The sequence below is a fragment of the Eschrichtius robustus genome, chromosome 19, assembly GCF_028021215.1.
Source record: "Eschrichtius robustus isolate mEscRob2 chromosome 19, mEscRob2.pri, whole genome shotgun sequence".
Classification (NCBI taxonomy): domain Eukaryota; kingdom Metazoa; phylum Chordata; class Mammalia; order Artiodactyla; family Eschrichtiidae; genus Eschrichtius; species Eschrichtius robustus.
The window spans coordinates 56,692,533-56,714,088 of NC_090842.1; the positions used below are offsets into that span (position 1 = coordinate 56,692,533).

General features: G+C 54.3%; 2 protein-coding genes across 2 annotated transcripts; both read left to right on the forward strand.

Annotated features, from left to right (window-relative positions):
* The first annotated feature begins 243 nt into the window (after window positions 1–243).
* Window positions 244–7,324, forward strand: TIMM50 (translocase of inner mitochondrial membrane 50). Its single transcript, XM_068528907.1, has 11 exons — window positions 244–375; window positions 1,307–1,463; window positions 1,991–2,022; window positions 2,239–2,260; window positions 3,733–3,791; window positions 3,884–4,003; window positions 4,422–4,526; window positions 4,636–4,734; window positions 5,717–5,873; window positions 6,213–6,319; window positions 7,113–7,324. Exons 1-11 carry the CDS (start codon window positions 268–270, stop codon window positions 7,212–7,214), a joined length of 1,068 nt encoding a protein of 355 aa, XP_068385008.1. The 5' UTR covers window positions 244–267; the 3' UTR covers window positions 7,215–7,324.
* Window positions 7,325–12,214: 4,890 nt separating this feature from the next.
* Window positions 12,215–20,267, forward strand: DLL3 (delta like canonical Notch ligand 3). The gene is made up of 9 exons (XM_068527774.1): window positions 12,215–12,283; window positions 12,411–12,692; window positions 13,540–13,597; window positions 14,545–14,787; window positions 15,721–15,938; window positions 17,025–17,247; window positions 18,802–19,381; window positions 19,632–19,716; window positions 20,061–20,267. The coding sequence occupies exons 1-9, from the start codon at window positions 12,215–12,217 to the stop codon at window positions 20,064–20,066; spliced, it is 1,764 nt and encodes a 587-aa protein (XP_068383875.1). The 3' UTR covers window positions 20,067–20,267.
* The last annotated feature ends 1,289 nt before the right edge of the window (window positions 20,268–21,556 follow it).

Consider the following 21,556-nt stretch of genomic DNA (forward strand, 5'->3'; position numbering starts at 1 on the left):
TTAGGGCTTCCGCTTCACCTCGGAGCAGTGGGTGTCCGGCGCCGACCTGGGGCGTGGGCGGTGGAACGCCGTCCGGCGCGAGGGGGGCGTGGTGCCGGCTGACTCCCAGTCCTAGTTGGAGCGCCCGCGGCAGTGCGCCCGCAGCCCTTTGTCTCTCTCGGGCTCCCGTCCACCCGCCCCACCCCTGCACCACCCATTGGCCGAGGCCCCGGCCTGGGGCGGGGAGAGAGAGTGAGGGGGCGGGGCAGCGTGGCGTCAGCGCAAGAGATGGCGGCTTCGGCGGCGCCGTTCCTGCGATTGCGGAGCGGGCTCCGGCAAGGCGCGCGGGGGCTATGCGCGAGGCTCGCGACGCCGCCCCCTCGGGCCCCGGACCAGGTGAGCGGGGCGGGGGTGGGGGTGGCCTCCGGGTGCTGGGACTCCTTTCTGGAGTTCCAGGCGGACCGCCGCCGCCTGGAGGTTCTGGGACGCAGCACCTCAGGGTGCTGAATGGAACACCGCCAGCGTTTTGGGTCTCTTCCCCGCTTCCCGGGGTAGGCAGCGCTTGCGTCCCGGGCTAGATGCTTGGGGGCTCAAGTGCGTCCTCTGGACCCCACCTCCTCGACCGCACGTGGGCGCCGGGGGAGGGGAGTCATCTGTTCCCCCATCTCAGTGACTGTTCAGGTAATACTTGAGGGGGAGGGGCCCGGGACGCTGGAGTCCCAGCCTGGCCTTGCGGGTATTTCCCCGCGGTGGTGTGGTGGTGGTGGTGAGGTAAATGTTCGGGTTTCTGACTCGACCTGCCTCCATCTTGACAGAGACCCAGCCATTCTGACCTCCGGGTCCATTAATTCCGTGCTCTAAGCCCCAGCAAGCGATTGCCCCTCCGGCCCCGCTCCCATTCCCTCCCCCTCCATACCCCGCTACTGTGAGCCCCAGGCGTCCGGAGGACTTAACTCCCCGTCCTATCCCCTCGAGTGTCCTTCATTACCTTGCTACAGGAATCCCAGTGTTCAGCCGGGCTCCCTCATCTTATCTCCCTGCCCTGCTTTTTCCGGCTCCAGGCCCTCCAGTCTTTTGCCTTTGGGATCCCGGGCACCAGAGCTTGTCAACTCTTGAACCCCTGGGATCCTGGCGCCAGACAGTTTAGTTCTTGACCCTTCTGAGAGACCCAGTCTCCTGCCTGCCCCTCCAGGGACACAACACCTGGAGGCCATGTGGGTGGCTGCTTCCTGGCTCCCAACCTCGATTCTTCTCAGACCAGGGTGCCCAAACCACCCTGACCTTCTTTCTCTCCTCTCTTGGCCAACCTATCCCCTTTGAATTGCAGGCTACAGAGATTGGGAGCCGAGCAGGCATTAAGGCCCAGGCCCAGGGGCCACAGCAGCAGAGGAACTCGGAGGGTCCCAGCTATGCCAAAAAAGTCGCACTCTGGCTTGCTGGGCTGCTCGGGGCTGGTGGGACCGCGAGCGTCATCTATATTTTTGGTGAGGAACATATCCTTGCCCACCAGTTTCGTTCTTTTGGCCCTCTATTCTGCTTGGGAACTTCCCCCTTTCCCCTAAGGGCTTCTCCCGTCTTCATTCCCTGGCTCCTCCCTCAATAGGGCAGCCAACTAGAATTTGGAAATGAGGGAAGTTTCCCTACTACCCCTCTACTCAACGTTCTACTCTTTCTAGTTGGTTCCTGCACTAAGCTATGAGGAGTCAATTGGAAGAGGAGGAAGGATAGGCCAGGCCCAGCCCCCTAAGCTACCTCTTCCCTCGGCACCCAAAACTCCAGCCTTCCCCCTAGTCCCTTCATTCCTCAGAGACCCAGGAGACTCTGCCCCAGCCTTTCTTGTCTCAGAGGCCCAGGTATGCTGGCTACCGGCCCCCTCCTCTCTCTCAGGAGGCCATGATGCTCTAGCCTGCTTCCCTCAGACCCAGGAGGCTAGGCCCCCTGCCCTTTTCCTTCCTTAAAACCCAGGAGACTGGACCCTCAGTCCTCTCATTCATCACTATCTGCCTTACAGGAAACAACTCTGTGGATGAAAATGGTGCCAAGGTGAGCGGGAGAGAGACCCAGAGGCCTTACCAGGGGTCCCATCCTGTGGGTCTCCTCCCGTTTGGCCTGTTCAGGCTCATTTCTGGTCTGCGGTGAACCTCTCCCTCCCAGGGACCTTTGCCTACTCTTCCCGGGGCCCTGGAGATTCCTTTTCTGGGTGTGATGGGGTTCTGCCTCTGCCATCCCAAACCCTCCATTTTTCTCTCTACCTCCCAGATTCCCGATGAATTCGACAACGGTGAGTAAACAAGCACAGATTCTGGGGTCCCCTGACCCTCTCTACTGTGCCCTCCCCATTTGGTGCTCCTCCACCCCTCCATTGGGAGGTAGGGGAGTCAGCAGCTGGATGGCTTGGGGGGAGGGGCATACAAAACTCCAGTCCCCTTCCCTGGCCCCTCAGCCCAAGAGCAGATGGTCAGGGACAGATAGATGGGGGAGGGGAACCCTAGGTGGGTGGGAGTGCTTGGGGAGAACTGGGCTTTCTATGCCAGACACATGACTTCCTGTGCCTTAGATCTGAGCATCTGCAGCCCCTCACCCCCTTCTTTATGACAGCCTCTTTTTTTCCCACCAGGCCCCTACCCCACCCAGCTCCTCATTTCCAAAACAATGCCTTCTTACTTCCTCCCCCTTTTGATTAACCAGCTCTTAGGGAGCTTCTGACAAGTTGGATAGTAGAGAGTAGTTGTCAATTCTATCACACCTGGTCCCTCCCAAGAGAAATATAAAATTGGTAGGTCCAGAAAGCCACTTGTTTGTGGTAGGGATGTTTGCAAACTGGCATGTTAGTACACTGATTGTTTTAAACTGGGCAGGTAGGTAAGTATGCTGTTTTAACTGGGCAGATGTAGAATCATACTAGTTTAAACAAGGCAGTATACTGATTTAAGTTGGGCAGGTAAACTTGTAGTTTTAAAGTGTGTGTGTTTATTAGCTTAAGTGGTGTTTTGGTGTTTTGGTTTCAAAAAGGCAGGCCCACAGACAGTAGTTTAACTGTACTAAAAATACTGTATTGAAAAAGGTAGTCATGTAAGATTTCTGTTTTAAATTGGATTTGGTGTATTCATTTATCCAAGATTTGTTAACCTCAGCCATTCTGATACTACAGATCATATAATTCTTTGTTGTAGGGGAGTGTCCTATGCATTGTAGGATGTTTAGCAGCATCCTGGGCCTCTGTCCACTAGATGCCAGTATTGTGACGGTCAAAAATGTCTCCAGACATTGCAGAATTTTCTGGGAAGCGAGGAACAAAACTGCTTCTAGTTGAGAACCACTAGTTTAAAGTATACAGACGTGTGTACATGTTTATCGTGGCTTAACTAGATTTCACATACTTGCTTAAAGTGGGCACATCTGGAAACCTAGAGGTTCAAAATGGACTAAATATACTGGCATCATGTCAGCAGATTTATTTATATGTATGTGGGATTTAAGTGGGCAGATGTATAAGCTTTCTATTTTATACCTGGGGTGGTGTGTGGATATAAGTATTCAGATTAAAACTTGACAGGTGAATAAAAACATTTGTTCCTACCTGGCAGTTAGTTATGTCATTGCCTTTTACCTTTGTACTCGGAAATGAGCTGTTTCAAAACAGGTGGGTATGTAGACCTGTTTGTATCTGGTAGATAAATAAACCTCTGGTTTGTCCGGGAGGTTGAGCAGTGGCTTATCTTGGAATCCCTTTGTGCCCTGGTGTTCTCCTAGATCCAATTCTGGTACAGCAGTTGCGCCGGACATACAAATATTTCAAAGATTATAGACAGGTGAGCAGGAGCCCTGGGCCCAGTCCCTATCCCTTCACCCCCAGCCTCCTGCATCCTTGTCTGAGTGCCCCCATTATGTCTCTCTTTCACAGATGATCATCGAGCCCACCAGCCCCTGCCTTCTCCCAGACCCTCTGCGGGAGCCGTACTACCAACCACCGTACACACTGGTCTTGGAGCTCACTGGCGTCCTCTTGCACCCTGAGTGGTCGGTGTGTCCTGGGGAAGGCAGCGGGTTGGGGACACCAGATAGGGCTGGGTGGCCGGCTTGTGATGATGTGGTTAAGAGCATAGACTCTGGAGCCAGGCTGGGGTTCAGCCCCAGTTCTACTCTGTGATCCAGGGGAAGAGGTATCACCCCTCATTGCCTTGCTTCCCTCAACTGTGCTACTCCGCAGCCCGGAGGTGGTTGTAAGTGTACCTTGGCACACAGTAAGTGCCATAGGGGAGTCACATCCTCCAGACTCCTAGATCCTCAGTCACAGCCGTGTACTCCTGAACCCCTCCGAGAGCCACAGAGACGGAGAGAGCACTCTGGTTCCGGGAATCCCCCGAGACTGGGTCTTTGTCCTCTTGGGGCTACAGGGGCCTCCGGGTCTCAGTGTTTCACTGTTCTCACTGCCTTTCCAGCTGGCCACTGGCTGGAGGTTTAAGAAGCGTCCAGGCATCGAGACCTTATTCCAGCAGCTCGCCCCTTTGTATGAAATCGTCATCTTTACGTCAGAGACTGGCATGGTGAGGCCCCCGGGACAGGGGCGGGATGGTCGACGTGGCAGGAGGTGAGGGAGAGCTGCAGGGCCAAGGCTCAGCCTGACCTTGTTCTCCCCCCCACCCCACCCCCCAGACTGCCTTTCCACTCATCGACAGCGTGGACCCCCACGGCTTCATCTCCTACCGCCTGTTCCGGGACGCCACGAGATACATGGATGGGCACCATGTTAAGGTGCCATGTGGGGGCGCCATGGTGGGGCTCTGGGATTTGGGGGAGGGCTGGTACTTCCCAAAGGAAAGAGGACCTAGCTCTGACACCAGTCTCAACCTGTTTCTGGTTGAGAAGCAACCGGCTGCTTCTGGTTCTGCCCCAGGTCTGATTCTGGTAGGACACTAGCCTGCCGCCAGCCTGGGCTGGGCCTCTACACCCTTTTCTCTGTCCCAGAATCTGGGAGTGGGAGCAGGGGAAAATGGGGTCTCTCCAAAGAAAACAGTTGGGAGTACGGGGTAAGGACATGAAATTTGGAAGTGGATTTTTGTCTCTGTATCTGGAGCTGAGTGTCTCTGGGACTATGTAATTATAATAGTTTAAATGAGACTGTGTTGGAATTTGACTTGGGGTCTGTTGCTGTGACCTATGATATATCCAGGGGTCCAGGAGTCTGTGGGGCTGTGAATGGGTCTCTTTGTGGATCTTTGTCCAAGTATCCATGGGTCTTGGTGTCTGTTGGGTTTCTGACTGTGTCTTGGTGGGTCTGGGGGTCTGTGTAGTTTTTCAAGGTTCAGAAGGACATGGGCTGTGATTGAGGGTCTTGAAGGGTCTGTCTGGGTACCTGTCTTTGTGTGACTCCCTGTGTGTTGCTGTGGATCAGTCTGCACCTCTATCTGTGAGAAGTTTACAAATGTGCAGCTTGTCACAATCACCTGGGGCAGTGGTTAAATACACAAGTGCCCACCTCCCTCCCCAGGGAACCTCCAAATCAACCTGCCTGTGCACCAGGCCCTGGGTCTAGGAATCCGTGTGACAAGCTCCTCTGCTCCCTGCTAGGTTTGATGTCTTCATCCCAGCCTGGTCTTCGGGAGGCCCTGTCGTGATGATCCCAGTGTGTGATACCAAGTGCATGTGTAGTCAGTCCACCTCTCTCTCCCTCTGTGGGTTCCTGGTGGGAAGGGAAGGAGCACAGGCCTTGACCTGACCTGTCACCCACTTCCAGGACATTTCGTGTCTGAATCGGGACCCAGCCCGAGTAGTAGTCGTGGACTGCAAGAAGGAAGCCTTCCGCCTACAGCCCTACAACGGCGTCGCCCTGCGGCCCTGGAATGGCAACTCCGATGACCGGGTCTTATTGGACCTATCTGCCTTCCTGAAGAGTGAGGCTGACCCCTGACCTCCTGGCCTCTGACCCTGGAGCCCTTGACATTCAAGAGGAATGATAAGATGCTTGATTCTGGCTTGTTTTTTATGTGAAACCAGGGACTTGCGATGCAGGAGATCCATGAGCATCTTGTAGTCTTTAGGAGCTTCTTAGAATGTTTGGGATGCTCCTCTGGAATGTTTAGGGGATGCCTGGGAATACTCGAGGGATCCCTTTTAGACTGCTGAGAAGTGTTGCACGTAGCTCTGAGCCCACCCCGGTCTGACCTTTACCCTTGCGGGCCCTGCTTCCCTCTGACCTTCAGTTGGCTGACCCCCACCTGCTATCCCCACAGCCATTGCTCTGAATGGTGTGGAGGATGTCCGAACTGTGCTGGAGCACTACGCCCTGGAGGAAGACCCACTGGAGGCTTTCAAACAGCGGCAAAGCCGGCTGGAGCAGGTGAGTCCTCAGCTTCCCAGCGTGGGTGGGGGTGTCACCGTCAGTTCCCCAGGCTCTTGAAGGCGGAGCCCTAGAGCAGCTTCTCTCCACTCCGGCTGTGTGACCTTGAGCAGCTGCCTTCTCTTTCACATCACCCGTCCCAGGGGGCCCTTGTAATGAGGGGCGAATTGATTCTGCAGCCTGCGCTGAGCACAGGAGGCAGGAAACGCCAAGCATTTGAGATAGGTCCAGAGGCCTTGATGGCCTGGGGGTCCTGGTATTTTGTGGGGTGGGGGTTTGGATCAGGTCTGGGAAGAGGGATCCTTGGACACTTGGCCCAAGGGTTTGGGCATGGAGTTCTGATGACCTGTGATCCTCTAATTTGTAAGTGGGGATAAGAATATGAATTGAGTCTGAGAAAGAGATTCCCAGGAGTCTAGGCTGAGGTTGATCAAGTTTGGGGTTGTGTTCCTGGCTAGAGCTCCTGAGTAACCAAAGGAGGAATCCCTGGAGATTTGGGCCTGGGATACCTCAGCATCCAGACAGGGGTCTTAGGGCTCAAGACTGGGCACTGGGGGCTTAGGGAGCAAGATGTTGTAGTCCAGTGTAGGGCCTGGGATAGGTTCCCAGGGTTCAGGGGACAGGCCCCCTGGGATTTGAGTTTGGGCTTCTGTGGCTCAAAGCTGGCTTTTGCCAGTGTCTGAACTGGGTCCTTAGGGTCTGGGTGCATCCTGTGTCTGGGCTGGGCTGGGCAAAGGTTTAAGGAAGGTGGCCCCTGGGCTGACCCTCGCTCTCTGTCTACCCCCAACTCCAGGAGGAGCAGCAGCGGCTGGCTGAGCTCTCCAAATCCAGCAAACAGAACCTCTTCTTTGGCTCCCTTACCAGCCGCTTGTGGCCTCGCTCCAAACAGCCCTGACCACTGGGCCTCCTTAAACTCAGTGCCTGGGTTCTGGGCCCCAGGCCCAGTGCTCCCAGACCACGGCTTGGCCAACCACATGTCCAATAAAGTTCATCGCAGACGCCACACTGCTGTGTCCGGAGAGTCTCCAGATGGGGGCATCAGGGTGCAGTGTGGGACTCTTCGGGGGTCATCCCACAGTGGCCGATCAGCTGCCGAGCAGCGAGGGCACTCTGGTGGGTGATGGTTGGTTTTTAACTCCAGCCTGGGAATCCGAAAACCTGGGTAGGGCCCTGCCCTAGCCGTGTCTTCCCATGTGCCACATGGTCTGCGAAAGTGCATCTCCCTCTTTGGCCCCAGATTCCCTATGGAAAAGAGATGAGAGGACGGCACTGTGGGTTGAAATACAGGTAGCCGCCAGGCTGCTGTGTAAATGTGTGAAGTGTGGGCGCATGGGGCTTCGGTGGACCAGAGACCGCCCCATCTCAAGAGGGCAGCTGCTGCTCAGCTCTGCCAACCATGGCCCTGTGGGAAGGTGGGCCTAGAGTTGCTTGATCTTCTGATTTTTCAGTAGAAGCCAGGAAAGGGGTTGTTTATATTAAATCTCCCAATTTAAAAATGTTGGCTCCTGACTAAAACAGACTGTAGCAGCACTCTGCAATGGAACTTTCCGCGATGTGTACCCCGCGTCATGTATCTGCACTGTCCGGTACAGCAGCCAGTGGCCTCATGGGGCCATTGAGCACTTGAGATGTGGCAAGGGTAACTGAGGGATGAGATTTTTGATTTTGTTTCATTTTAATTAATTTAAATAGCCGCATGTGACTACTGGCTCCTGCAATGGACAGCACATTTGGGTATTATTTAAGAGTGCTGAGTTCCAGACTGGTTTTTTTTGGCCACGCAGCAGCACAGCATATGGGATCTTAGTTCCCTGACCAGGGATCAAAACCTGCTGCAGTGGAAGCGTGGAGTCTTAATCACTGGACCGCCAGAGAAGTCCCTCCAGACTTTTATAAATCCAAATCCAAGTTTGGCTCCAAGCTCTACCACCTCCTGACTTGTGTGATCACAAGCAAATGAGCAAGTTACTTCCCCTCTCGGTGCCTCAGTTTCCACGTCTGTGAAATAATAGTACCTACCTCATAGGCTAGGCTTGAAGGCTGAGTGAGGCCCCCCAGGTAGGCACTCAGATGGTAGCTGTATGCACCTTGGGAGCACCTTTCTGCCTCCCTTTCCTCATCTCTAAAATGGGGGCGATGATAATACCCATCGTAGTAGAGTGGCTGCGAGGAGTAAATGGGACAGCTTATGCTCAGGCTGCATGTATATTCAGTGGGGCTTATTGTTACCAGGCCATGTTGGTTCTTCCTAGACTGAAATATCCTGTACCGTTTTGGCAGTCGCCTGCCCCCGGCTGTCTCAGCGTCTCCTGCTCCAGCCAGCATTTAGTGCTAGTACCAGTTAGATACTTTTAAAAACCCTTCCCTGGTATTTGTGAAAATAATTAAAATGTATTTGAAACTGTGTGGGCCAGATTGAACTTGAACTCTAGATTTTTAAACAAGGCTCAAAGATGTCTACAAATAAGGAACATTTGCAGCCCTCCACCGCCACCCTGAGGTGTACCATTTGTGATCCAGGAGAGAGTTTCCCCGATATTCTCAGGATTCCCTAGCTTGAGAGCATCTGCAGGATTGAGGGAGGGCCTGTGTTTTCTTTGCAGGTAGCTTTGAGCGTTGGAAACTCCTAACTGAAAGCAATGTATTTGGGGAACATGATCCTGGGGAGAGGGTTTGTGGACGGAGGGAGCCGCCACAAGTGAGTGCTCGCTGACCACAGGGGGTGATCCATGGGACCTTCTGAGGAGCCTTTTGAAATGTGACTCAGATCTGTCCACCCACGGGGCATGAAAGGAGGAAGTACGTTTGTCCATTGGCCCGTGGCCCTGGGGGTTAAGGTTAGCACTCTGGGTGGCACATGCTTCAGTGTCCAGTGGGTTCCTCCAAGGCCTCTCCCCGACATTGATGCTGGTTCAGGGATGGTGCTGTCAGGTCACACCTGCTTAAAGCTGGAGGGGAGGAGAGGGTTTGACTTGTGCCAGGTGGCCTCTGAGACGCTGCTTACGTGACACGGCGTAGGATGTTTATATCAAATGCTCGGTGCTAGGGCTGCGTTAGGGCGTCATCCGGTGGGCACGATTGGGCCAGTGTTAACGCATATCCCAGCAGGGGCTGAATTCCCAGGTTGCACGCCACTTGCAAGCCCTGTGACCCTGGGCAAGGTCTCAAGCATCTCAGTTTGCTCATTCATAAGAGGTTAATAATAGTACCTCTCATTTGCTTACTCAACAAATATTTCCTAAGTACTGACTGCCAGGCCTCATTTTAGGCACAAGGGTGTATTGGTGAACAAACTAGAGAAAAAGCTCTAGAAAAAAAGGAGATGATGTTCTCATGGAGGAGACAAAATGGTCAGATATTTCTCGGGGTAAAATAAGTGCATAGAGAAAAGCGTGGTAAGGAGATAGAGTGGTTTGGGAACAGGAGTGCTGTTTTAGATTGAATGGGACAGTCAGAGAAGGTCTCTTGGGAGGGTGTATTTGAGCAGAGACCAGAATGAAACGAGACAAACCATGGGGATATCTGGGTGTGCCGGGCATGGTCACCCCAGGGCCTTTGCACTTGCTATGCCCTCCGCCAGGAATGTTTTTTTCCCAGGATCCATATAGGTCACTCCCTCCCCTCCTTCAGGTCTTTGCAGATGTCACCTCAGCATAGCCTTCTGTGGGCTCTAAGGTGGGCACATACGGAAAAGTCCTAGATAGCCAAAAAGATGCTTGGAAATTCCTTAAAGTACACATACAGACTTGAGAGAATTCACATGAAACGCTATCATGCCTGGCAAAAACCCTCAATAAAGGCTGGCTGTTTTTACAATCTTTAAAATCTTTGAGATATCTCAGACCTGGAAACTGTTACCTCCCCAGTTATTATCCAGGGCAGGAATTTGCCTTCTCCCACAGCTTCTAATAGCTGTCCAAATCTCATTTGAATAGTTCCTATAATGGGAGGCTCACTCCTTCACCTACCCCAGTACAGGCCCTAATTTGCCTCCCAGTAACCGGGGTCCACAAGGTCTGGCTCTGTGCTTTGGGGCCACAGAACCTGTTTGAGTAGGGGGATGTGGAGGGAGGGCCTTAAATGTCAACCTTAGAATTTCAGAAGCTGGAAGGCACTGGGGAGCCATGGAAGAGTCTATGTAGGAGAGGGACATGGTCAGATTTGTGCTTAGAAAGACCTCATAGGCCAGAGTGGTTGGGGCTCGGATAGAGGAGTCCCCAGGGGCTGTGGGAACTCAGAAGAGGTGCCTGACCCCCTTGGGGGGTGTTAGGGAAGGCCTCCTATAGGAGGTGAAGTCTGAATGGTAAGAACAGAATTTAAAAAGAAGGAAGTGGAAAGAATATATCAAGTAGAAGAAAAACCTGTGCAAAGGAACCTGGGATGTTCTGCACAATTGACCATGGCCCTCCCCTGTTCCAAACCCTTCCATGACTCCCGTCCTCAGGATTATGAGAAAACTGTTTAGATTGAGTTCTTTCATTCATTAAAAATGACTGAGCACTTACTGTATGCCTGGCTCTACTGGGCTGTGCTTTATTGAGCACCTTCTCCAAAAGAAAAATATGTACGTATATAATTGAACCTGTATTTCCCCCTATAATTATTAGCTTCTAAGTGTTAAATTTTTTTATTCTGGAAAAAGAAAGTTTACTCCATCTAAAGGGCTTTGCTCAGCACCTGGCACAGAGTAAATGATTAGGACCAGAGGGCTGGAACATCTGCTCTAACCAGCTTTCCTTGCGGTGGTCCTGGAATACTAAGGAGCTTCTGGAGGGCGCGGGGTGCCCCCTTTCCCCATTCATCCTGGAGTGAGGGAGCGGGCCCCTGATCTGTGAGGACCGAATTTCCTGCCCATTTGCTGCTCACACCTTCCGGAGGCCAAACGGGCAGCCCAGCTGCGGCCCAAAGGGGGAGGGGCGCGGCCGCCCAGCAGATGGCAGCATTTACATACAGCTGGGAGCCCCCTCTGAGGCGGGGGCTCCTCGCCCTGGCGTCTGGTGCATCCGTGATGCGGGTTTGGGGAGGGTGGCTTTGTTTTGGGGAGGGGAACACAATCGAGCATGCGCGCGCGCGCGCGCACACACACACACACACACACACACACACACGGGTCCACAAAGAACTCTGGATCTTCATCGTATCCACACAGGGCTACACTCATGGACCTCCCGCACCCAGCCTCCTTCACACACAAGCCCTCAGCCATTCACAACCTTGCACAGACCTTACCACACACACAAACACACACAGCCACCTAGAAGCACCTGCACAGACCACAAAGTCACAGGTTCCTACAACTACACACAGTGGTCCAGGAGCTAACACACTTTTGTACACCTGCACAGTGAAGCATCTACACAGCCACAGAATCTCAAAAAGTCACACAACCATGAAATCATGTACATCTCCATTCTCCCATGCAGGTGTGTGCGTGCGTGTATACACACACTCACACACACACACACAGAATCTTAGAATTATTTACAACCTCACAAAGAGGCTTAACCATATACAATTTCAGGCACACGTGGAGCCACACAATCTGACCTAGACACAATCACAGTCATGTACACCCTCCAATAGCTCTTGCTCACACATCACACACACTCAGAGTTTTAAAATCATATCCAACCTCACACACAAGCTTAACCCCCCCAACCCCACCCTATCCTCAGCCACACAAATCATGCCCACAACCTCATATAAGATGTGCACTCACTGCACTGCCTGTGGCCACGACACAGTCTCACGGCTGCTCCAGCACGCTCTCCTTCCCCGGCGACCTCCTCCCCTAGGGTCCCCTGGAGCCGGCGGCTGCCCGAAGGGGCGGAGCTGTCCTCTCAGATATAAGGCTCCGGAGCCAGCAGCTGCGGCTCCCAAGACCTCCGGAAGGCCATGGTCTCCCCGCAGATGCCCCAGTTCCTCTCCCCGACGGTGATCCTGGCGCTCTTTTTCCTTCCCCAGGTCGGAGCCGAAGTGGAAAGGGTGGATGGGAGGGGGTGCAACCCGGGGGTCTTGGGGAGGGGGCGCGGGGCGGATGAGACGTCTGGATCCCCGCAGTCCCCTCACCCTGTACCCCTTTCCGCCCCAGACACGGCCGGCCGGCGTCTTCGAGCTGCAGATCCACTCTTTCGGGCCGGGACCAGGCCCGGGCGCCCCGCGGTCCCCCTGCAAGGCCGGGGACACCTGCCGCCTCTTCTTCAGGGTCTGCCTGAAGCCAGGGATCTCCGAGGAGGCCGCCGAGTCTCCGTGCACCCTGGGCGCGGCGCTGAGTGCGCGCGGACCGGTCTACACTGCGCAGCCCGGAGCGCCAGCGCCTGACTTGCCGCTGCCGGACGGCCTCATGCGCGTGCCCTTCCGGGACGCCTGGCCGGTGAGACCCAGTCCTGGGGCACGCCCGTGCGGGGGGCCTTACCCAAACCTCGACTGCCATCTGTCCTCCAACTTCCAAGACCCTGCCCCCTGGAGACCCCAAATTCCCAGTAACTCCATCGTCTGGAATTCTCAGACCCATAAACCCTACCCATAAACCCAAATTTTCTGATTCCGAATTTCCCTCTAGGGATCCCAGATCCCAGCCTTGCATGCCTGGAACCCTGAATTCCCAGAACCCCAAACTCACCTTCTAGAAATCCTCAATTCACAGAACCCTACCCCTGTTCCTTGGGGATCTTTAAACACTGGTATCCTCATCTTTATCCCCAAATTTCCTTGCACCTAGGGAGACTTTCACACTCTGTCTTGGGGACCCCCAATATCCTCTCACCTTATCTCTTCTCAGACCTTCCAGTTGGGGCCTGTATCCATGACTTTTTCACCTCCAAAATCCTATTTCCCATCCTACAACCCCAAAAGCATAAAGGTGAACAGAATTGTTTTTGAATTCTAGACGCTTATGCTTTTGGGCAAGTGACTTTCCCTTTTCCAGCCTCAGTATCCTCATCTGTAAAATGGGATCATCATGGTACATTACAGTGGTCCCTTTTGAGAGATTCAACCAGGTATCTTGAGTATAGTGCTTACCACATAGTAAGTGCTCAATAAAGAAAGCCAAAACAGTCATTCCTTCCCTGGGCCAGCCTCTGGGAATTGTCCCTTGCCTGTCTGGTCCCTGGAATGGTCGTCACTCTTTACCTCTTAAAATCTGGCCTTCTTCGAGTACCTACCTGCCCTGACCACTGTCTTCATTCTTCCCTCTCCACCTTCCTCCACCCAACCAGGGCACCTTCTCTCTCATCATTGAAACCTGGAGAGAGGAGTTAGGAGAACAGATTGGAGGTGAGTATCTTCAATTCTGGGACTTCAGTGCAGAGTGTGGGGGATCCAGGGAGTTGGGGCCCGATGTGAGGTCCAGGAGAGTGACATGGGGCTGTCTGTAGGGTGGGGCATTCATGGGATTGCTGGACCCATGATGTCATCACAGCTCCCGGAGTGTGGTGCTGGGTGTTGACAGCCCCAGGGCTCTTGGCATGTCGACACAGAAATGTCCTGATACCAGGCAAAGCGGGGTGGGGGCAGGGAGAGCGGGAAGAAGCTCTCTTACTATCTTGGAGTCGCAGCAGCAGCGTTTCACAGTCCTGCTCTGTCACCATCTGATTTTGAGAACCCAGGGTACAATATGAGTTACCTTCTGGTTCTTGTAGGCAAAGCTGTGTCACCTTGTCCATATAGAGGGCCTCAGGACCCCTTTGGGATGTTGCAGTTTCACCAGAGAGGTTTCAGGGAGGGATATGGGATGATCTTAACCTTAATTCGAGGGGGACTTTGATGCTATATAAGGCCCACAGGCGGGGTTCTGTCACCATTTTGATATAGGAAAATCCTCAGGCACAATTTGGGGGTGTTTTTTTTGGGGGGGGTGTTTTTGACCTCACTTCAAAGACCTGTCATTGCCCCTTGGCCATATTAGGGATGTCATATGTCCCAGGGTGTTAGGGGTCTCATAACTACTTTAATATACAAAGATTCTGGGGCAAAATATAGGGGCACTTCGGCTTCTCTGGGAGAAATGTTATCATCATGATGGTCATAGAGTTCGCGTCATCGAAGATCCCAGGGCGCATTAGGGGAGTTTGCAGCCTTGCTAAGTAACTGCCATTCTCAGGACTCAAAAGGGGTGTTTTGGCTTCGTTAAAATGGGAAGGGAGAGTGCGAGCCTGCGCGCTCCGTCTCCATCCCGAGACCGAGGCGGGCCGCAGCCTAGCACATCTCCCCTCACCCCGCAGGGCCCGCTTGGAGCCTGCTGGCGCGCTTGGCGGGCCGGCGTCGCCTGGCGGCCGGGGGCCCGTGGGCCCGGGACGTGCAGCGCGCAGGCGCCTGGGAGCTGCGCTTCTCCTACCGCGCGCGCTGCGAGCCGCCGGCCGTTGGGGCCGCGTGCGCGCGCCTCTGCCGCTCGCGCGGCGCCCCCTCGCGGTGTGGCCCGGAACTGCGCCCCTGCCCGCAGATTGAGGACAAATGCGAGGCACCGCGTGAGTCCTGCGTTCAACCCCACCCCATCCCGTCACGGCTCCTCCGGCTCCTTTCACAACCTAGTTACCCTCTTCAGGGAATTGGGGACCCGAGAACCCCTCGCCAGCTTCACTCATGGTCTTCAGCCCGCTCCCATGATCCAGCTACCACTTTCTGGGAAACTGAGGACCCTAGATTTCTCTCCAGCCCTGCCTGGGCACTCCAGCCCCCTTCTCTCTTCCCAGCACTCTTGTCTCCCCAAATAAGAACCGCACACCCATTTCCCATCCTTGTACCCCCAGTTACTCCCCGAATCCATACCCACACCCCTTTCCGGATGCTCGGACCCCAAAGCTCTTCTAATTCTGGGGCCCTCCCTACCCCCACTCAGGAGCTTTGGAAGCTCCTCCCATCCCCCCAGGGGTTTCACCATCCTCCCTCCCTGTGATTGCACTCCAGACCCCGCTGCGTTCTAAGGCTTGGGATCCCCCAACCCACCCTAGATATCGCAATGTCTGAGCCCCACTGAAGCCCCTAGGACCCCCAGGCTTATGCAGATCCTCCCAGACCTCCCCTAATCCAAGGCCCTCCCATTTCCCCTGAAAGGCCAAGGGTACCTCCTCAATCCTTGATCCTCTTTCTTCATTCTCCTCTCTCCAAGCTCAGACCTGGGAGCCCCCACTCCATTCTCCTTCCAAGAGCACAGACTCTGGAACTCATTGGTCTGGGTTCAGATCCTCGCTGTGCCACTTCCTAGCTGGGTAAATCACCCTGCCTCTCGGGGCCTCAGTTTCCCTGTCTGTAAACTGGGAGTCGCAATACCATCTAGCCCATTGGGTTGACAGTCACAAAGATGAAACAAGTGATGCACGGAAAGTGCTCAGAAATTTCTCTGATTTCCTATCCTCCCTTCATCAATATTCCTCTTTCCTCTGCCTCTCCTTCCCCCATAGCGGCATGTCGAGCAGGCTGCAGCCCAGAGCACGGCTTCTGTGAGCAGCCCGATGAATGTCGATGCCTGGAGGGCTGGACTGGGCCCCTCTGCACAATCCCTGTCTCCACCAGCAGCTGCCTCAGCCCCAGGGGCCCATCCTCTGCCACCACTGGATGCCTCGTACCCGGGCCTGGGCCCTGTGATGGGAATCCGTGTGCCAACGGAGGCAGCTGTAGTGTCAGTATCACAGCCCCCCCTCACCCCACCGATCCTGGGTAGTACTTTTCCCAGGGAGTCCCCTGTCTGGGGCTCCATGAGACAACAGCCTGAGGGGGGGGGGGGCTGGGGCAGCTATCAGGGAGGGCTTCCTGGAGGTGTCCAACCTGCATCTGGGGGCCTTGAAGTACGATGATGTGTTGGGGAGAGCAGACCCAGTGGGTGGCACCTAAAGGTGTGGATGTGGGAATGATGACGGATCCTGTCGGGCCACAAACTGCCCCGCCTATGGGGTAGAGAACCAGTCAGAGCTCAAGGTAGGGGTGGTGGGGCCGAGTGGGTTGAGGATTAGGGATGGGCGGGCATCAGAGAAGGCTTCCTGAAGATGGACCCGGGCTGGGGCTTCTGAAGTCCGATTTGGCAGACAGGAGGCGACTGGAGAAGCTAGACCAGACGAGTGGTCTGGGGGAAGCGAAGGTGTGGTGGTGGGAGTGAGCCTGGGATGAAGCAGAGCCTGGTGTGGGCCACCTGGACACTGCCACCACGGGACAGTGAGAAACACTCAGCGTTCAAGTTAGGGGGAGGGCCTGAGAAGGGGAGATCCAGGGAAGGCTCCATGGAAGAGGTGGGCTTAGAGCTAGGACCTGGAATTAGGCCTGGGCCATGCGGACAGCATCGGGGAGGGCAGACAGGGTGGGCAGCATTTGGCAGCAAAGGTGTAGAGGTGGAAACGGGATCTCTCCGGGCCTCCAGAGCCTCCCCTCTGTGGGGTTGGATGGGCAGACCCAGAAACGTGGAACAGAGAGGTTGTGTCGGCCTCAGGGACTTCCTCGGTGAGGCCCCTACACCCTAGGAGGTGGGACTAGACAAGGAGCAGCCCCCCAATGGTCAAGACTGGGGAAGGGGGGACTTCCCTGGCGGTCCAGTGGTTAAGACTCCGTGCTTTCACCGCAGGAGGCACAGGTTCAATCCCTGGTCAGGGAACTAAGATCCCTCATGCCGCTCCGGGCGGCCAAGGAAAAAAAAAAAAAAAAAAAAAGACTGAGGAGAGGGATGGGACTTCTTTCTAAGGAGATGTTGATCCAAAGTCCTCTTGCCCGTGCCCAGGAGACCCCAGGGTCCTTCGAATGCACCTGTCCCCGTGGGTTCTACGGGTTGCGGTGTGAGGTGAGCGGGGTGACATGTGCGGACGGACCTTGCTTCAACGGCGGCTTGTGTGTGGGAGGTGCGGACCCCGACTCTGCCTACATCTGCCGTTGCCCGCCCGGTTTCCAAGGCTCCAATTGTGAGAAGAGGGTGGACCGGTGCAGCCTGCAGCCGTGCCGGAATGGTGAGGTGGGGAGGACAGAGCGGTGAGGGAGGGGAGTGGGGGTCCCTGCATGGTCAGTGGGCAAGAGCAGGGCTTGGCTCACACAGTCCCGGGTGGGGATCCTGGCTTTGCCTCCTCTCGGCCTGTGGCTGGGCTCCCCTCTGCCCAGTCTCAGTTTGCTCTTCTGTAAAACGGGCGAGGTGACATTCCTATCTCATAACTACTTGTTGAGCATCTACTGTGTGCCAGGCCCTGTTCCAGGGATACAGTAGGGAATGAGATGAAAACCCCCACCCTCGTAGAGCTGATGGAGCAGAGAGACAATAAAGAAGATCAATGAGTAAATATAGGAGGTTTTGTGGTGATAAAAACTAAGAGGAGGGAATCCCCTGGTGGTTAGGACTCTGTGCTTCCACTGCAGGGGGCACGGGTTCAATCCCTGGTCGGGGAACTAAGATCCCAAAAGCCGTGAGGCGCCGCCAAAAACAAAACAAAACAAAACAAAAAAAACGAAGAAAAATAAAGCCAGAAGGGGGATGAGAAGTAGTGTGTATGGGGTGGCAGCCTGGCATTTTAGCTAGAGTGGGTAAGGAAGACCATGCTGCAGGTAGGGAGGCAGCCATGTGGGGATCTGAGGGAAGAGTATGTTCCAGGCAGAGGGATGAACAAGTGCAGAGACCCTGAGGTAGGAATGTGCCTGGTGTGTTGAGCATCGCAGGGAAGCCAGTGTGGTTGGAGCAGAGGGAGTGAGGGCAGGCTGGCAAGAGATGAGGTAAGGGAGGTGACTGGGACAGATCCTGTAGGGCTTCATGGGTTATGGGGGGGATTCTGGTGTTACCCTGAGATGGAGCCAAAGGAGGGTTCTGACTAGTGGTGAGACCTGATTTGACATAGGTATTAAAATATTAAATGAGACCATGAATGTGAAGGGCTCAGCGCCCTCTTATTTTAATACTAATTCTCTCCAAAACGCTCGCTGAGTGTTCACTCTGGGCTGAGTGGTCGTGGGAACACAGCAGTGGTACATAGGGGTACCAGTCCAGAGGGGAAGACAGAGTCGTCCTTAGACAGGGCCCACAGTGGCCAGGGTGAGATGGGGGAGCGCAGGGTTGGGATGGAGGAAGAATCGGATGGCTTTCTGGAGGAGGGGACACCTGAGCACAGACCTGGAGGATGAGCTCGAGAAGAGAACAGGCGAAAAGAATGAGAGAAAAGGAGGAAGGGAAAAGGGAGAAGAAGGCACGGGCAAAGGCCAGGTGGTTCAAACCCGTCGTTCCAGAACTGTTGAAGCTATTTCAGTACGGTTAAAGCCGAGAAAAAGAGACAGAGACTCAGAGAACCAAAGAGGTGTGAGGCCGAGTTAATCCAAGACTTCACCAGGGGGAAAAGAGGCGGGCCGGTTTTCCAGGCAAACTCCCAGAGGCTGGCCCTAGAGTTAGACGGTAGAGGGGGGCCCAGAGAAAAGATGAGGGCGGGGATCACCGAGCTGAGAAGAAATCGCGGGCGGGCTTGGGGCGGCGGGCTTGGGGGACTCCCCCCAATCGGGCCGCGCCCCTGACGCCCCCTTCCCCACAGGCGGGCTCTGCCTGGATCTGGGCCACGCCCTGCGCTGCCGCTGCCGCTCCGGCTTCGCGGGGCCGCGCTGCGAGCACGACCTGGATGACTGCGCCAACCGCGCCTGCGCCAACGGCGGCACCTGCCTGGAGGGCGGAGGCGCGCGCCGTTGCTCCTGCGCGCTGGGCTTCGGCGGCCGGGACTGCCGCGAGCGCGCCGACCCCTGCGCCGCGCGCCCCTGCGCCCACGGCGGGCGTTGCTACGCGCACTTCTCCGGCCTTGTCTGCGCCTGCGCGCCCGGCTACATGGGCGCGCGGTGCGAGTTCCCGGTTCACCCTAACGGCGCAGGCGCGTTGCCTGTGGCCCCGCCGGGTCTGAGGCCGGGGGACCCGCAGCGCTTCCTTTTGCCACCGGCTTTGGGACTGCTGGTGGCCGCGGGCTTGGCCGGCTCTGCGCTCTTGCTGGTGCACGTGCGACGCCGTGGCCCTGGCCGGGATACTGGGTCTCGCTTGCTGGCGGGGACCCCGGAGCCATCGGTCCACGCGCTCCCTGATGCACTCAACAACATGAGGACGCGGGAAGGTGCCGGGAATGGCCCGAGGTGAGGGGCTTGGCCGCAGACGTAAGGCTTGTCCCTCTCGGCTGCTTGCATCAATCTCCGTAATGCAATTGTCCTGATTCCTTGATGGGCCTTCCTTGATTGGTCCCTTTCTCTTATCCCAGCTCCAGCCTTTTTCTGGTTGGGTCGTTTCACAATTCCTCTGGTTGGCTTTGGGTTCCCCTCCTTGGTGGGTGGGAAAACAAGATATGAGAATTTAAAGTGTCTGGATCTTACTCTTTTCCTCCCGCAGCCCGTCCTCAGATTGGAATCGCCCTGAAGATGGAGACGCTCGTTCGGTTTACGTCATATCTGCTCCTTGTATCTATGCTCGGGAGGTAGTTACCCACCTTTCCCCACCCCTGCGCACGTTGGGCATGCTGGGCAGAGGCAGCTCCTGCTTTTCCTGTAGCTCTCCATTATCTGTAAAATGAGGAGGGTAGAGTCTCTCGAAGGTCCTCTGCCCATTTTCCAGTTTTGACTTAATTTAGTTCTATCTTGCATGCCTTTTGCTATCGTTTTGAGCTACTTGGCATCTTCTCTTTGGATGACCTTTGGGCTTCAAGAGGTCACAGTGGGGAGCCTCAGCCAGAGCTTCTCCACTGATTTCCACTCACTGGGGAGAGAGGGGGGAGGCGGAGGGGCAGACCTTTCTAATGCTTCCTACTTCCTCTGTTTCTAGGCCTGAGCTGCCCCTTCTCCATCAGCACCTGGGGACAGAACCTGGATATTTTTATATTCTCTGCTTCAGACACTTTGGAGTTCAAGCTGGAAGGGGTGATGGGGAGGATTTTACCATTGGAAGTTGTACATAATGGTTATTTATATACTATCTCTTTTTCTCTCCCCATCTCTCCAGAGACATCTATAAAGGCTCTTAGTTTGATCAGCTTTGACTCATCAAGTTGAGTGCTTTGTATGTGGTTTTGGGGCTGAGGGGAGAGATTTTGTCTCCTGAGAAGAATAATAGGACTCTAATGCAGGCGTCAGAAACAACTCAAAGTAGTTTAAATAAACAAGATAATTTATTAGTTTATAAAAGTGAAAATCCTGTGGCAGGTGTAGCTTTAGCAGGGCTGGATTCAGGGGCTCAGTGTTTTCCTCCAGTTGTCTCTAGGATGACTTCATATGCAGACGGGCTTTCATTGGCCCTGGCTTGTCACATGGCCTTGCTCAAACTAGGGGCCAGGCAGTATGGCTTATTTTGATTGGCCAGGCTTGGCCATCTGTCTAGTGCGTGGCAGGGATTAAGGTCAGCCTGTCCAAACCACATGGAATATGTGGGCAAAGGAGTGTCCCTTTCTGTATCAAAAATCAGCGTTTGTTACTAGATGTAAGTACTGTACCTGGCAGGCAAACGGACAGAACCAGTCAGAGCAGAAAGAAACTATTTTACAGAGGAACGGGAGGCTCAGAGAGTGGAGTAACTGCTGCAGCTCCTTCCTGATGGGATGGAACAAATCTAGGTAAGATCTAGCAGAGAGGGGGAAGCTTCCTAAATTTGGGGACTATCCTAAGACAGTTCATCACACATCTAATACTACTTCTACCACTGAAAATAGAAAAAGCCTGCATCAGCCAATTTCTGCCAATCCTCCTTCCCCATATTTTCTAGTGGGGAGTAGGCTGAGACAGTGCCCAAGCACTTTTGGAAATGAGCAAAATCATAGGAACTGAAGATGAGAGAACAGAGAAAAGTAACAAATGGAATATAGCAACAAATGAACAAATGAAGGAGTCCTTTTATTAGAACATCAGCCAAGGGATCCACATGTTCTTTTAATTCAGTCAACGGTACCATATATTGAATAAATACTTATACGTACAAATTCTCCTTTCAAGTTTCACTATATTGAATTTCTGTGTCATGAGAATTAACTGTACCATTAAGGAATATGGACATTGAAACAAAAGCCTACTATCAAATGATATTTAAATTGAGATTAAAGGCAGACATCAACGCCAGCCCATTGTTCCTTCAAAGACAACGCGATATTCAGAGGCCGAGTCTTTGCTGCCTTGAACAAATTACACCACCTGCCGAGAGAGCAGAACTCAATTTAAAAGCAAAGATGGGAAGCTGTGTTACACTCATCATGTATTTTTTTAAAAATTTATTTATTTTATGTATTTATTTTTAGCTGCGTTTTGTCCTCGCTGCTGCGTGTGGGCTTTCTC

Excerpts from the sequence above, each read along its gene's own strand:
- TIMM50 (XM_068528907.1), top strand. The coding sequence starts at position 268 with ATGGCGGCTTCGGCGGCGCCGTTCCTGCGATTGCGGAGCGGGCTCCGG. Across the intron at positions 2,261-3,732 it reads TCCCGATGAATTCGACAACG|ATCCAATTCTGGTACAGCAG; the intron begins GTGAGTAAACAA and ends GTGTTCTCCTAG. Across the intron at positions 5,874-6,212 it reads CCTATCTGCCTTCCTGAAGA|CCATTGCTCTGAATGGTGTG; the intron begins GTGAGGCTGACC and ends CTATCCCCACAG.
- DLL3 (XM_068527774.1), top strand. The coding sequence starts at position 12,215 with ATGGTCTCCCCGCAGATGCCCCAGTTCCTCTCCCCGACGGTGATCCTG. Across the intron at positions 17,248-18,801 it reads CCTGCAGCCGTGCCGGAATG|GCGGGCTCTGCCTGGATCTG; the intron begins GTGAGGTGGGGA and ends CCTTCCCCACAG. Across the intron at positions 19,382-19,631 it reads GGTGCCGGGAATGGCCCGAG|CCCGTCCTCAGATTGGAATC; the intron begins GTGAGGGGCTTG and ends TTCCTCCCGCAG.